Below are 16,849 nucleotides of genomic sequence, written 5' to 3'. Positions count from 1 at the left end.
ACCCAGCAAAATGTTCGATGACAGATCATGAGTTGAATCATAGGTGCAAGTGACTTGTCATAGGTGCAAATTTAGGTGAATCACCGATGAAATTTACAAGGGAGTGACACCTGATTTCACCTGTTCATTGTCATGGCATTTTGCACCAGTTCATTGTCATGACATTTTGCACCAGTTCATTGTCACGGCATCTTGCACCAGTTCATTGTCATAGCATCTTGCACCGGTTCATTGTCATGGCTTCTTGCACCAGTTCATTGTCATGGCTTCTTGCACCAGTTCATCGTCATGGCTTCTTGCACCAATGCTTTGGATCCGGATTTTTGCCAATTAGAAATAAAATTCGCAATACAATTATGTAATTTGTTGAATTAATAAGAATACAATGCGCAGATGACTTGTATCGCCAGATGTTATTTTTCTTTATTTTGTATGTAATTTTCAAAATTATATATTATATTAATCTGCAATATCATATTTATCTCTTCCGATGGCTGCAAGATACTTCTTTCAACTTGGGGGTTCCGTTTTTCCAATATTCGATAAATTATGTGTCAATCTCTGAACCAAGCTCATCGTTTGGGAAATCTAGTATAAATTTGAATTCTGTTATTTTATTTCAAAAGAAAAAGCTTATCCTGTAATAGTTACCACGTTATGGTCTCTTTTATACTTATTTTACCGATCTCCTACTTTGCTTCTCTCACTTTGCATGCCATGCTTGTGATATCGTGATCTTTCCATTGGAGTTTTGTTCCCTCGGGTCGCATAACGTCAAATGGCTCGTATTCATATGCCGGTGGCATCTTTATCCGTCCTGTTAACATGGCCCAACCAACCCAATAATTGCAGCTCGATATGTTTTACTATATCGGTGTTGGTCGGCTGGGGAAGCTCGTAGTTTATAGACCGGGTCTTTTTCATACTTCTTTTTAATATCCACAAAACGAAACAGGTTTCCAAACACAAATTATATTTTTCTTTTGTTTTATATCAATTTACATTGTATTTTTAATTAAAATATATAAATTTTGCCACTATCGACCACTTTCATCTGACTTTTATTTTCATTTTAACAATTACTTTTGCAAGTACACAATTATTCGGGTATATGAGTATTTGATAATTTATTGTGCGGTTACTTATCAATTTATTTGAACTCATGATAATATTGTGACAAAGATCGGATCTTTCACGACTTCAATTGCACTCATGAAAATTCGATGAAAAAGATCGGATCTTTCATGACTTCGATTGCACTCATGAAAATTCGATGAAAAAGATCGGACCTTTCACGACTTCAATTGCACTCATGAAAATTCGATGAAAAAGATGGGATCTTTCACGACTCCTTTCGCACTCATGCAAAAGAACCAGTGAAATCATGATTTCACATGGAATCACTTCCATTTAATTTTGCTGGGATTACGACGAGATTTTTAACAGCGTTGGTTGTGATTTCAAGTCTCCGACAACATCATGCCTATTTTAAATAATTAATCTTATATATTTAGAAAAAATTGTATAAATTAAAACACAAAAATCATCTCTATTGGATCGATGAAATAGGTTCAAATGCTGATGAAAAGATCGGATATTTCACGGCTTCCTTTGCATTGGTTCAACTGCTAATGAAAAGATCGGATCTTTCACGACTTCGTTTGAACCAGCGCAGAAGATGCCATGAAATCACGTCATCGCATCCTTCAAATTTTGCTGGGGAGGCATATAAAGTGCTGTCGAACATATTGTGTAAACAGCTAAAATGTATGTTTAATGGAATAATCGACTTTAGACCTGTCGAATCAACTATAGAACAAAATACTCTACGCCATATCCTAGAGTGGAGTCACTAAAAACAGAAAAATACATATGTATGTATTGAGTTTGACATACGATTATGCCGAAAAAATCACCCAACACATCAGCAATTAAAATGGGAAAGAACCTCTCAGACACTTTCAGACAAGTGTGTAGAGTCCAATACGCAAGATGTCCAGTAAACTCAGACCAACTGTGGACGTTGAATTTAATGCAATTTTTAGTCAGGTAATAACTTTATCGACCTCGGAACCGCCATAAAAAAACAAACATCTTCTGTTTTCAATAAAGAGAAAAATAATATTGGCCAACAGATCACATCAAATTCCAACAACAAACCAGCGACGGCCGGTTTAATGTATCTTGCCACGAAGATCATTGCAGTTAATTTGCCGGAATGTACACTGTCAGGAACTGCAGCAGCAATACGCGGTGTTACAGACTACGTCTGGCACTGCTGTTGGGAGACGGTGACAAACGGAGCAAAACCATGGTCTGGGGTTATTCTCTATCCCGGCACGGAGCAGAAGTATACGGAGCAGGGCTTCCGGGACATACCCAAAATAAAAAAGGAACAATATAATCGTTCGTTTTTATTTTGGGTACGTCCCGGAAAGCCTGCTCCGGTGCCGGGGTAGAGAATAACACCGGACCGTGGTTTTGCTCCGTTTGTCACCGACGTAGTCTGTAACACCGCATATTGCTGCTGCAGTTCCTGACAGCAGGGGTGCCAAGTATGTGGTTTTCCGCTACTTGTGGTGATTTTTGACGTACAAAAACCACTGTTTAAGCAGGAATGTCAACTGTTTTAAGGTAAAAATCGCTACAGACCTATGGTGCGTATGAGGCTGTAGCGATTTTTACCTCGGAACAGTGTACATTCCGGCTGATTAAGTCGAAATTGTGGTCGCGGTGATTCAGGAACCGTTATTCGCCTGACATCAGGCCATTATTGGAAGGTGGTTGGAAGCGATCCGAATCAATTAAATTAAGACGTATAACCTTTAACAATATTCTACTAAATACCGGTAAGATTTTTAAGTGTGATGCCTCCGCCAGAAAGGCATATATATACGAACCATTATACGCCCCAAGGGAAGGTCACATTTCCGATGGAAAGACCATGTTGGAGATATCACAAAACATGACATCCAAAATTAGAGGAGTAAAGTAAACGATCCTATTTGGTTCTATTCTATTCTTAGTTCAGCTTCTGGAACAAATGTTCCGTATTGACCTACCTACAGTATTGGCCAAAACTAAAGCACCCCATCAGTACATTTTTTTAAATTATAACTTTTTTAAGAAGACAAAGTTGTAATTTTGTTTTGTATTTTTTATTGTATGTATTAGGAATTCAGAATTTAATAAGCAAAAGTTAAAATTGAAAAAAACATTTTAGGTTCCAAATATAAGGCGACAAAAGTAAAGCAAATGGCAGAAGCACATCTTTTAGGCATAGAGGATATTAAATTATTAATTATTTCAGGCGAAATAATTAATTTTCGGAAAATGAAACTTAAATCCCAAAGTACGGAAAATCAGGAGGTACCGTTATATGGGGACTACACCTTTCTCAGATGTAATTCGAAACATTTTAGTTGTAATTCGTAACATTTCATTTGTTATTCAATAATTCTATTTGTAATTCGTTACATTCCATTTGTAATTCGAATTATTCTATTTGTAATTCGAATTATTCTATTTGAAATTCAAATCATTCCATTCAAATCATTCCAATGAATCTAAGTTTAATTTAAAGGATTTAGATGGCATAATGCGTGTTCCAAATGGGCAACGGTTAAAAACAAAATATTGTAAAGGCACTGTAAAACATGGAGGCGGAACATTATGATCTGTGATTTTTTCTCGGACCAATTCATGGACGTAGCCAGAAATAGCTAGGGAGGGGCAGCTGCCCACCCCTAGATCCTACAAAACAATTCATTTGTATGTAAAAAATTATATATATTACGAAAAAACAAGCAACTCAAAAATCAACCGAAAAAATGCAAAACCAAAGAAAATTTATTTGAACCGGCAAAAGTAGTCTGGGAAGCAATATCGCCTGAAATAGTTAATAATTTAATATCCTCTATGACTAAAAGATGTGCTTGTGTCATTCAGAATAAAGGATACGCAACGAAATATTCATTTCACTAGTTTTTTTGTGCCTCAAGTTGGGGGTTGCTTTAGTTTTGCGCTTATATTTACGACCTAAACTGTTTTTTGAATTTGAAATTTTGTTAATTAATTTTTGAATACCGTATGTTCGTGTTTTCCAATAATTAAGATATAAATAACAAAATACAAAAAAGGGTTACAACATTGTTTTCTTAAAAAAATTATCATCTTAAAAAAATGTACTGAGGTGGTGCTTTGGTTTTGTCCGACACTGTAGGTATGTATGACGGTGTTTCATATAAGTTTGTATGAAATTATAAAAGGGGCACAAAAATTGTCAACATTTACCTGCACGAGGTTTTTTGAACATTCATTCAAAATCAATTTACAAAGCATACCTGTCGTTGAGCTCGTGTCGGTAAAAAAGAAGAAAAAAACCATAGCAAATCAATTTAACCACAACCTAAATAAAAACTTGTGGTTTTAAAATTTAAAACAAAAATTTGATAAACCTGAACTTTTCAAATAAAAAGTAAAAAACACATCTCAACAAAACTGCTAAATCAATGTTAAACGTCCACTTGTCTTTGTTGTTCTTACAGAATGAACAGTTCTGGGAGCAATTGGGTTCTTCTCTGTCGATTGTAGCTTTCCTGCATGCTTTCCCCTCATTATTATTAGAGCTTATGAAGGCCCCACTAATATTGGCAAATTATGTTATTCAAGCAAATACAAATAGTAAATGCATAATTAAAAACAATTAATAATCCTAAACAGATACAAGATAGGGATACAATTAAGTGTAGATAATTAATAAGTGTACAAAAAAATCTCAGAAAATAAATTAAGAAAACAGAAGACTATTTGTCTATATGCTACGGAAATTTTAAAATATGCCACAAAATAATACGGCACATTAAAAATATTTGTTGTGTTCTATTCTAAAAAATAGTCACTGGTCATCATCTCAATTACAAAAGAACTTTTGTTTTTTAATTGTTTCAATTGTGAATGTCACCCGTCTTAAGTTTTGTTGTATGTATGCAAATACTTTAAAATCCCAATACGATGAAATTACTTAAATAAATGACTAAAAAACGTTTTGTTGTCAGCCAAATAGACGCGAATTATGATGGCATTCTCAATACTAAATTGGCCCTATGCCAATAGTGTGTGTGAGATATAACAATGTCTATCATCATCAACCAACCACTACTGGAAGGGAAGCTTAAGAAAAAAAAAAAAAAACAAAATAAAACACATCAATGAACTTTTGAACAATAAATTTTCACGAAAAGTCGACGGCATGTGTAGGTGGCCATGTGATACAACAGTTGATTTGTTTTTGTTTCTATCTTTTCACAATTGTGTATGTCTGGCGTTGAATTTTAGTCAACATTTTTATTAAAAAATTTCAAATTTGATGAGTTTTCTCTATTCATTTTTACAACAAATGTTTGTTTACAAAATTTATCAATACGTGTTTTATTTTCACCAAGTAATTTGTGTCATTATCTTATCTCCTTGTTGTTATTGCTAATTACTCTAGATTATTTCAATTAATTATAAGTATCTATTTGGCGATGAATATTCAGATAGTACATAGACAAATTGTAATAATTATAGTATTGTAATAATCATTAGTTAAGGTAGTGTCAATTGTTACCAGATTTGTCATATGGTCTGAGAGACCATAGACGAAATAAACTACGTCATGATACCTACAAGCAATGTGGCTTTGCATTTGTTTTCTTAAATCGAATGTATTTTGAACAAAGCTGTAAAGCAAAATCTGAGATAAATTCAAAACAAATCACATATTTTGTTCTTTAAAAAATAAAATGTCACCTTAGCCTCATACTGTTATATTTGATGACAAACAGAACCAAAGGCCGCAACGAAAACAATTGCTACATTTAAAAATTGAATAATTTTTTACTACACACAAGATTTATTTATATACTCAAAGTGTGCGTACGTAGATGTTGATAAGAATCATGGCACCACGGTACATACACAAATCTTCAATTGAATCAAATGAGGCGGTAAATTAATAAGAATCAAGAAATAATAATGCAACAAAGGGGAGACAATTAATGGGAAGCTACATGGGTCATTCGAAATACAACAAAAATTATTGATTACAAAAAATACGTAAAGGCCGGTAAAAACATTCATATCAACAAATTTATTTATTATTAATGAAAAAATGTCCCAATCTTTACTTTTATACCCTCAGACTTTAGGTTAACGAGATTACATATATATACATACTCTAATGTGATCAAAACTGTGACGACTCTTCGAAATAATTTTAGAACCAAGAATGTTTGGAGGAAATCCGTTTCAGATAATGAAGTCCAAGTGTCTGGCTTGTGTGCACTATGACTCTTGAACAGATCAACTAATTTGGTTCAAATTTTGCCCCATGTAATATATTGTACAACCATAGATCAAGTTCAAAAATGGGCCATATCGAATCGTAATATTTCATCTAAAGAAAAAATCAGGTTCGACCTTAAAAATTGGAAACATGTTTATTAAATGTTTAAAGCCAGATCGAGGATAGCTTTGGCAGTTTAACTGCAGGTTATCCCCGCAGGCCCTATTAAGATATTAGCTTCGTTTTCTGTACTTTCTAATAGTAAAACTCGTAAAAGAGAGAACTGTAAAAAAACTTTTCTCACACAAAAGTTTTTTGAAATAGTTGGGGAACGGAAAAATGGAAAATATGTACGTCAAAAAACTGAAACAAATGTCAAGACGCCGGCAACCATGTTACTATTTTTTTACACGCTCAAGTTTGTCGAGTAAAAAGTTTTCAAAGAGAGCGTAATTCAGCGCAATTTTTGTTTAAAGAGAAGTGAACATTTTACAACTTTTTTTGTACGGGAACGGGGTTTCGGGTAAAATGTGTAAAAATTGTAAAAACTTTTTAGTTCTGGAACAAAGCTATTGTATTTTTCGCGAATAATCTGAGATAATTACCCTAAAGCCATGGTACAATTATTTTACAGGTAGAGGCAAGTTTTGTCGCACAACAAACGTAACAAAAACAACCACATATAAATTTGTTTTTGTAAGTAATACTAGTGTCACTGGTATTTGTAAACAAAACATAAAAGTGTCAATAAATTATTTTATTTTCAAAAAGAAATATTTTTCGATTTTGTTACATAAATTTGAAAATCATAAATGAAAATACTTTTTATGTTCAATTCTAATGTTTCCAACCTATTCCTCTAAATGGATAATTACATGCAGGAAGGATATTTGTTAGTAAAATGTTTGGGGTCGCCAAAAATGTAACACAAAATGAAAGGATGTTTCAAACTTTTGTTTTTGAAATCAAAAAAAACTTACATAAGTTTTTTAGAGCTTTATTTTTTTTAATTTTACAAAATAACACACATTTTGTGGCACCTCATCTCCATCGCCCTGCATGGAATCACATATTGCAAATATTACCTTAAATTGACACTATGTTGATTAATGCATCATAGATAAACATCGACGTAAATGTAGGCCAACTTCTCAGTGGCTAAAATTCCTCACAGAATTATTCTGAAAAAAAGTCCCCATATGTGGTGTCATAATAAGTGGGACAGTTCGTTCGGACTCGAAGAATCTTTCATTGATATGAGGGAGGTCTTTCCGTTTTATCCTCGGAGATATTCTGAATAATATTTTGTTCTCAAAAAATATATGGTAACATGGGCGCCTTCGCCATTCCGTTAAAGGCAAAATTGTGAGAATGAAGATGTATCATCTGCCAAAAGTTGGCTGTTCTGTCATAGGTATGTTATTTTTTGTGATATCTTCTTTACCTTTTGTGATATCAAAAACCTATTTTATACCGTTAGAAGACAACTACTGAAGAATATATATCCCAATAGTTCGCCAGAAAAAAACAATTACAAATGTCAATATATTAATATTATGGAATATGTAAGGGGTGGGGCGCCTACGCCATGATAGGGGCGTGGTGTGTTAATGTAAATTCTGTAAATTCTTGTAAATTCTCAAAAATAATATTTTAAAAACAAAATTATAACCATTTATATATCAAAACTTATAGTCAAGATATGCTAATATTTGTACCAAAAATAATATTTCAAAAAACTTTAACGGTGTCGGTAAGAGAACATTTTGAACAAAAACGTGGCGAAGCCGCCCCATGTTACCATATATCCCTAATGTACATAGGAAATAGAAATAAGAACACAAAATGTCTTTTGGAATTTGTTTCTAGTATTACAGGAGAATCAAAACAGCTATCACTTAATTCTACCTGCAAATTATTGTACCATGCCCTAAAACAGAAAAAAAACCTACACTCACCAACTGTCAAAGGCAGTACACGATTTGGTTGAAACTTTGCAAATTTGAAGAAGGGTACTATCCGTTCACTACTTCTGGTACTCCTCCACAAGCGCCAAAACAATGTCTAATATCTGCATTTATTCGGAACGTCCATAAGGTAAAGGCCCAAAAATTCACAAAAGCCTTATATTTTTTTGGCAAGTTGGTACTTCTGGAAAAAAACCACATAAATAAACTATTTTTTAGACAAAAGGATGTTGGTTCTACAGTCGATACTTGTTTTGTCCATAGGTGAAAGCTTGGCAGCTAGCCTTCTTCTGCTGCGATGGATGAGGGGTAGTCTCCGAACCCGGCATTCACACGGTACCTTTGTACTATCTGAACAACTACATCTGTGTGAATATTATTCAAGCCTGCCTCATAGGATCTTCGATCAAGAGGTTATCGTTTGTACCTTTGACCTCTCCCTCCATATCACGAAGAACTCCTCTGGCGCGCCGGGGTGGTGCAAGTCTGTTAACTAGATTATGCATGCAGCATCGACAACATATAGTTGTGTTGGTATACCGGTAAAATCTTCGTCACAACATCGAAGATGGTCCACTAGTGTCATGAAGAGACATCGTGTTGCAGTCCTCAGGGCGGCATTTTAGCAAATTTAAATATTCTTCCACTGCGTAGTGCCAACAATTGCATACCACACTGGCGCCCCATAACTTACCACACATCGGCTTTATAAGAGGTCTACAAGCTTTCTTTGTCAGAACAAGTGCTGCTGTTCAGCGACTTGAGAATCTTGTTCCTACTTGTGATCTTGTCTCCCAACATTTTTCGGTAGTGGTCTGAATAAGGAAACCATCGACCAATATGTTCAGGGCGAGCTTCATTTCTGCCGACCATGTGGTAAACAGTGCGGCAGTGAATTAAGCGACGGATATTTTTATATTCCTCAGATGGAACAACTATGTAGGCATTTTACCTATCACATATGTCATGGACGATAGGACCCGATGTGTTCTGTATATACCCGAACAGCTTGGCCACCATGAAAGTTCGATCGCACGGCCTGTTCCCATTGAGTCCTCGACTGATATGCATGGTTATGGCGAGTAATGATGTTGTGGTTGGTCATCACGGTGGTAATACTTCTACTAGAAACTCCGCCACTTGCAACCAAAAAAGATCGCCTGGCTTCAGCTGCGGAAAAACCCTGCATAAGGTATTCGACCAGCAAGAAAAATATCTTAGCTACCCGATGACCTGAGGGAACGAGCAGCTCTCTGAAAAGGTGAGTGTTAAATTCTCTACACCCTTGCCAAACAGATTTTCCATGGTTCATTAAAGTACGGCGGTCAGAGGTAATGAAGTTGGGTGGTCCGCTAGTGGAAACGGTGATCGGATGATGGTCTGAGCCAAGGAAAATAACGATTTGCCAGACCGGGTGTGCAATTCTACATCCAAAAATTGATATCCATACCTTACACCCAGGTTCGTTCTGCCAAATTCTTGCGGGTTTTCCAAAGTAGGATTTGTTTAGAAAGTACCTGGTCCATCCTCATAAAAAATAATACATTCTCGTATCCTCGTAAATGTGATCCTGCCGGATGAAGTCTATACTAGGCGGTCACGAGCACCACATGTGAAAAAATAGTGTATAATGTGAGTATTGGACGATTATGACAGAATTGGACCAATTCTTCACGACAAACTTTTATCACTACTTTTTACCATAGGTATTTATCTAGTCCTTGGTGCCCCGAACATATCTTTTTTGCACAAGTACAGATCTCCCGCGAAGCTGTATAACGTTGTGATCAGGATAACAATGTATAGCTCTGATCCAAGTTCCAAGCCGATCCCTGGGGTGTCGCTAAATAACGTAATGGTGCTAAAGTAAACATTTCCTCATAACGGGATGTACGGATTTTCCCCGGAAACACTAACTTGGGCCTAAGTTACCCTGCAGTTACACATGCCAGTAAATTGGTGCCAGTCGAGTACATGTATTATACTCGAAAGTGCCGAAAAAGTGTTCGACTGACATTCAGTTATCTTGTGCGTTTACACATGCCAGTGCAAGTTCAATTTCAAAATTATTTTAAGCAGCATATATTTCAGATTTAAAACACAATTCACAACATGTTTTATTATTTTTTATTTCGTTTTAAAAAGATTGTTTTCTATCATAAACATAATGAATCTGGTATTGCAGTCTTTTCAATATTGTATAATCCCAGAGGGGAAATTTTTTGTCAACCTATATTTTTATGAAAAACATCAAAATTATGTGTTTATTTACTACTAATATATTGCAGCTACCGAGATGTATTATTTGTATTTTATAACCTTATTGAAAATAGGCATTAAGGTAGATGATTCATTCAAGAAAATTTTAGATTTGGAAGGGGTTTATAGAATGAAGATCAATAAAATGCACCATTATGTAAAGAAGGATCAACTTATAACACCATTTGTTATTCAAAATTACAAGTCTGAATAACACCAAAGACCTATCACTACAAAACTGTCAACAAAGCGCTAGGTGAACACGTAGCACATGAGTATGTTTAAAGGAATAACCCCTTTCTAACAATAAAGGATTTTGAGGTTTGCTGAAATTGGTCAGATCCATGAAAGTAGGCATATACTATTCAAGATAAATGTTTCTGGATTATTGATTTTAAATTTAATCGTTTTAAGCTCCGGGAAACATATTATCTTGCGGTCTCACTAGACTATCTCCAATTTGCCTTATGTTTACAAAATTATTGAAATTTGCGTAGGTCCCATAGAGATGAATATAGGTTTATCGTGGCATACATTACGACATATCGGTAAAATTCAGTCCAGATGGATAAGTATTTATATAATCAATAGCTCAAACCATCATATTACAGTTTCTTAATGAAAATTTTTGTGTCAAACGGATTTTACAGATGCACACTGCTGGTGGGTACATCCCACTATTCGCAAATTTACAGAGATGAACAAGAATATGATGTTTTATTTGATGTTTCTATGAACTACTTGCCTCATTGAATTTGTTTACATGTGCAAAAATCGATAAAAAAAAACACTAAAAAACTGAAATTTTCATCAGTCCTTGGGACCCTAGGTGTACCCCTTATAATTCCCTTCTGACACTGAAATTTCGGAGACTGGTGGAGAGTATAACTAGTAGACTGGAACTTATTCACAAACGAAAGGGATTTAAAACTGAATTTGGACGAACATATTGAAACTATTCACAATATTAGTGATTCTTTTAAGGTGTGCTAATTTCGTGTCCAGTGATTTTAGGACATTTTTTACATTTTTGGGGGTTAGTCAAATTGACAGTTATGTTTCAGTTTCTGTATTGCGTGGTATTCTTTAAGCATACTACTAAGAGTATATTAATACAAAAACTTTATTCAATACAACTACTTTTGAAGGTCTTCTTAGGCAAAATAAATGTTGGGGTGTGCTAATTGTGTGACCAACACTGTATGTCGCGTGCACAAAAGTACTCTCCATAAGCTTTAAAACGATAACCATATTGCCCACGTTAGAATTGTAAAATGTCAAGGCCCATATATCGGGAAGTATGAACCAGTCCATAGGGGAAGGTCTTAAATCACCGTCCGAAGGCCGTCTACTTAACACTTACAATTTAAAAGAAAGTTATGATCGCGCAGCCCACTTTTGCTCGTATCCATAGGAGAAAGTCTTAAATCACCGGCCGAAGACCGGCTACTTGAAAACACTTTTTTATTATGTTGACGTATAATCATTTAATAACTTATTATTATAAAACAATTATAATTATTGGCGGAAATGGAAAGTACTCTTAGTAAGCTTTAAAACGAGGCCCAAATTTCGAAAAGAATAAATTTCCTTGATAAAAACTATACATCCTATGCATCGTTGGAATCAGGATAGAAGGGGAAATGCCGAATTTTTCCGTCAGATACCGCTAAAGAAAAGGAGTGTATCCACTGCATAACGATATATCCGGCCTGTTCCTTTACGTGCAAGAATTTTCAAGTTTTACTACTTTTTACCCGATAAGCGTTCCCGTTTTACTTCAAGAAGCATACAATGGGCATGCGAGCAGTTTACATATTTTACTACTTTTGCCACATTCATAATTTTTTTTTGAATGTAAAGGAACAGACCAGCCGCTATGACAAGGAGAATAATGAAAAACTGTGGTAACATTTTTAAACCGATTTGATAAATACCTCTAAACGCCATTTGGCTTAAATCTAGTTTAGTAAAAACTCTCCGATTTTTTCGAAATTTTTTCCATAGGTAGATATTTTTACGCTAATTACGGGAATGTAAAATTTTCTTGGGGGACGGACCCGGTTACCCGGTTATTCGACCCGAAAGTCCGGGTACCCGGTACCCGATAGACCCGGTTCTACTGAACCGATTCTTACAAAATGGGTATCGTTGGAAAGCTTATGAAAATACCTATCCAACAAGTGGTCATATGATGGGGTTATCTCCAGGGGTTCAGAAGTTAGAACCAAAATACCTCTTTTTGGACCCGGGTTTTTCCATAAAACCCTCAAAAAGTGGAAAAAGGGCCCATTATGGGTACTCAATTAATTCACGTAATTTTATAGCTCATACTTCAACCTTTCCAAAATGGTGCCATTTGTTATAATACCTTCACTGGGTCCAGAGATATTGACCTTAGAATGAGAGAAAAATTTAAAATTTAGAAGAAAATGTTGTTCCCATTCCCTAGATTTGAACCTGTCCATAGGAGAAAGTCTTAAATCCCCGGCCGAAGGCCGTCTACTTAGAGAAAATTTATACTTTAAAAGAAAATGTTGGTCCCATTCCCTAGATTTGAACCTGTCCATAGGAGAAAGTCTTAAATCCACGGCCGAAGGCCGGCTACTTAGAGAAAATTTATAATTTAAAAGAAAATGTTGTTCCCATTCCCTAGATTTGAACCTGTCCATAGGAGAAAGTCTTAAATCCCCGGCCAAGGCCGGCTACTTAGAGAAAATTTATAATTTAAAAGAAAATGTTGTTCCCATTCCCTAGATTTGAACCTGTCCATAGGAGAAAGTCTTAAATCCCCGGCCGAAGGCCGGCTACTTAGAAAAAAATTTACTTAAAAAATGTGATGAATTTAGAAAAACTCTGGACCCAGTGAAGGTATTATAACAAATGGCACCATTTTGGAAAGGTTGAAGTATGAGCTATAAAATTACGTGAATTAATTGAGCACCCATAATGGGCCCTTTTTCGACTTTTTGAGGGTTTTATGAAAAAACCCGGGTCCAAAAAGAGGTATTTTGGTTATAACTTCTGAACCCCTGGAGATAACCCCATCATATGACCACTTGTTGGATAGGTATTTTCATAAGCTTTCCAACGATACCCATTTTGTAAGAATCGGTTCAGTAGAACCGGGTCTATCGGGTACCGGGTACCCGGACTTTCGGGTCGAATAACCGGGTAACCGGGTCCGTCCCCCAAGAAAATTTTATATTCCCGTAATCAGCGTAAAAATACCTACCTCTGGAAAAAATTTCAAAAAAATCGGAGAGTTTTTACTAAACTAGATTTGTTCCCGCCATTTAAGCCAAAAAGCAAAATATGCATGAAAAACTAAGAGGTAGTTTACACTATCTATCAATGTCATATGACACGAAAAAAAAACCATTCCATATCTACCCACGGAGGCAATGTGGAGACGTAGTTTTTTTAGATTTTTGCTGGTGTGGGCCCACAGAGTAAATGGCGTAAGGAAAATCTCCAATATTGCAAAGATTAGCGAATATATAACGATGGAAAATTTCATGTCATATGACATTTACATATAGTGTAAACTACCCCTAACGCAACAGAAAAGAACACAAAACATATGTTAGTTATCTTTTCTTATACGAAGTTAAATTCCAATTGGAAAGAAAAACAAAGGAACAATAACAAAACAAACCAAGGCAATCAAAAGCACAAACAAAACGAAACAAACAGCAAAACACACAGAAAAATAAAATCAAAATTTGAAAACACTTTACACATCTCTGGAGCAATACTTGGAGTACAAGGAGGGCACTAAATGGGAGAAAGGGTAGACAGAAAGAAAAGGAATTAAAAAGACGGGACAGTTAAAAAAACATGTGGTGGTAGTGGGGTATATAATCGATATTAATTCAATTAACACTGATATGTAAAATAAAAAATGTATACCATAACAGCTTTTGTACATACAAATGAGAAAAAAAAACAAATTCCATATGTTGGTGGGTATAGAATTAAATATAAAGCCGTATAATAAATGTTTGTCTATTATTAACAAGCTATGCGCAAGAGGGGGAGGTCACAGTAAAGTCATTTTATGTTTTACAAAGGGAAAAACAAGGTCCTAGGTATAACACACAAAATTATAATACATTTACTTGTTTCGCTGAAGCAACATTTTTTGGTTCACCAAAGATTATATTTTAAATGTATTTATAAAACAAATTGAAGCTTCATAAATTTTCCACAGTTTGCGGTACACGAATGCTGGAATATTCTTGGGTTTTTCTTGTTTTTGTACAGCACAAAATTCTTGCTTCGATTCACTTGCACTGATTGTTTTAGGCCAACTGCGAGATTTTTGGATTTTTCGTTACTTTTGTGAAAAATACTCGTTGTCTTTTTTGCAATTCTCCGTTAATTTATTATCACCTTTTTAATGCAAATATTTGTCGTTTGCAATAGGATAGGAATACATGAACAACACACACTCACACTTACAACGATTGCTTGCAAAAAAAGGAAATGAAGAGTATCTGTTTTATCTTTTTCTTTTTGCAAGAACGACAACAAAACAAAGACTGCTCGGCAAAAAAAGCACTCACGCGTGGAATAGACAAAAATGCAAAAATTTGTATGAAAACAGAATGTCAAAATTTTCTAATTGTTGCTGTGTTATGATTTGCCGCCCATTATCCTTCATTTCGTGGTGTTTATGGTGGTGGTTTTTGCACTGTTTGTTTTTATTAATTTCACATTATCACCCCACACAAAAAATAAAATTATCTTAATACAACTGGAAAATTTTAAATTACTTTTTAGACTTTTCGTAGAGAGCGCCTTTGCCAATTGGTTTTTATATAACTTTTTATAGATCTTCTTCCTTAATTTGTTTGCCAAAAAAACACTTTGTTGTAATTTATTACTGGCTAATCTGCAGTTTTCTGAGTTCACGAGTTTTTTTCTGCTTCGTTCTACTCCTCACACTGACATTTCCACATTCGTTGCGTTCAGACATCAGTGCCACGCTGTAACAATTCATCGCCGTAATGGCATCGTCGAAATGAATGCCAAACGGCGTCATCGTCTTAATTTTTAGTACAAAAACCGTTACCATGTTGTGTTTTTTTAAATTGGACGGAAATGATTTAAATCATGGTGCAGTGCTTGGTTTACATTTACGAAATCCACTCGATTTCAACTTTCAATTCCTTTGCGTATTACGGCTATAACCAAAAAAAATACCAGCACATAGCCGTGTAGAGCATGGAAAACTATTATGAAATACGGTGTAAATTTTTCTCTATCGCAAAAAAGTTTCCGCACCAAACGCATTGAAGTTCAGTAAGTCCCGGGCCACACAACAGTAATTTCACTGAAATTTTGCTATGAAATTATGCGTCTCTAGATCGACGTCCATAGTAGAGTAAAATCATAAAATTGGGGAATTCGATTTAAGAACACCTAATTTCATGAAATTTTTTAATGAAATTCACGCTAGTGTGGACCGGGACTTTCATACGTGCAAAATGTACCTCATCGGGATAATGGTTTTAGACCCCAATGCTTGGTTTACATTCGGCCTCGTTTCGTGATTTCGTGCGGAATCAAGCAAAATTATTATGATTTCGCATACAAAAATGAAATCATCTCATTTCGTGATTTCAGCGAAATCAACATCGAAATCACAGTACACATGATATACAACCTTGCTTTTGCCTAAAAAAGTACCAAAAGTTGCAACACTTTTCATAACACTTGTCACAAACATGGTAGATGTGCGAATTGCTGCAACAAAAAATGTTAAGTCCAATTTACATATGCACATTAAATGATTTCGTTTTATGAAATCCTAGAATCAAATGAAGTGCATTTACATCTGTTTTTTGCGTCATTTGCTTACGCACACAATCGCACATACACACTTATACAATAACACAAACACTCGCACACAATATATTTGTTCAGAGAAATAGGAATTTCAAAACACAAATGTGTATCGAATAACTTCACTTAATTAAATATTAAAAAAAATATAACTTTTGTACGTTTTTTAACCATTTATTTACACTGTTTTTTCAATTTTTTTTTTTTTTTGACGCAGCTATCGTCATTTATTTTTGTATGGTAAATGACGCAAAATATTGCCTGTTTTAGCAAATAAATGACGAAACAGCTCCAAATGACGAAAAAGTTGCTAATGTAAATTGGACATTAGTATCAAAATTTGTAAACAATAGGTGTGTCTTTTTACGTGATAATTTGTAATAATTATTACGAAATGTTACTAAATGCTGTCTTTTTACACAATAGTTCAGTAAAAGAGAGCGAA

General features: G+C 34.9%; 1 protein-coding gene across 14 annotated transcripts in view; it reads right to left on the bottom strand.

Annotated features, from left to right (window-relative positions):
* LOC141389461 (phosphoribosyl pyrophosphate synthase-associated protein 2) overlaps window positions 1-15,549 on the bottom strand; it is a 52,127-nt gene extending 36,578 nt beyond the window's left edge. For 2 of the 14 annotated variants that reach the window (XM_073960961.1, XM_073960969.1), the window contains exon 1: window positions 15,333-15,539. Coding sequence is in view for 3 of the 14 variants with exons in the window: in XM_073960960.1 (XP_073817061.1) it covers window positions 14,676-14,695 (20 nt within the window). In the remaining 11 variants the exon portion in view is untranslated. Of the gene's footprint in view, window positions 1-14,294; window positions 14,327-14,669 lie in introns of those variants that run through there. The other 12 variants (XM_073960964.1, XM_073960972.1, XM_073960960.1 and 9 more) reach the window with 11 other exon arrangements.
* Between the last annotated feature and the right edge of the window lie 1,300 nt (window positions 15,550-16,849).

The sequence above is a fragment of the Musca autumnalis genome, unplaced genomic scaffold, assembly GCF_047663935.1.
Source record: "Musca autumnalis isolate F117 unplaced genomic scaffold, ASM4766393v1 scaffold_1, whole genome shotgun sequence".
Classification (NCBI taxonomy): Eukaryota; Metazoa; Arthropoda; class Insecta; order Diptera; family Muscidae; genus Musca; species Musca autumnalis.
Note: the sequence above shows the minus strand (reverse complement) of the source record. Positions and strands in the feature narration are given on the sequence as shown.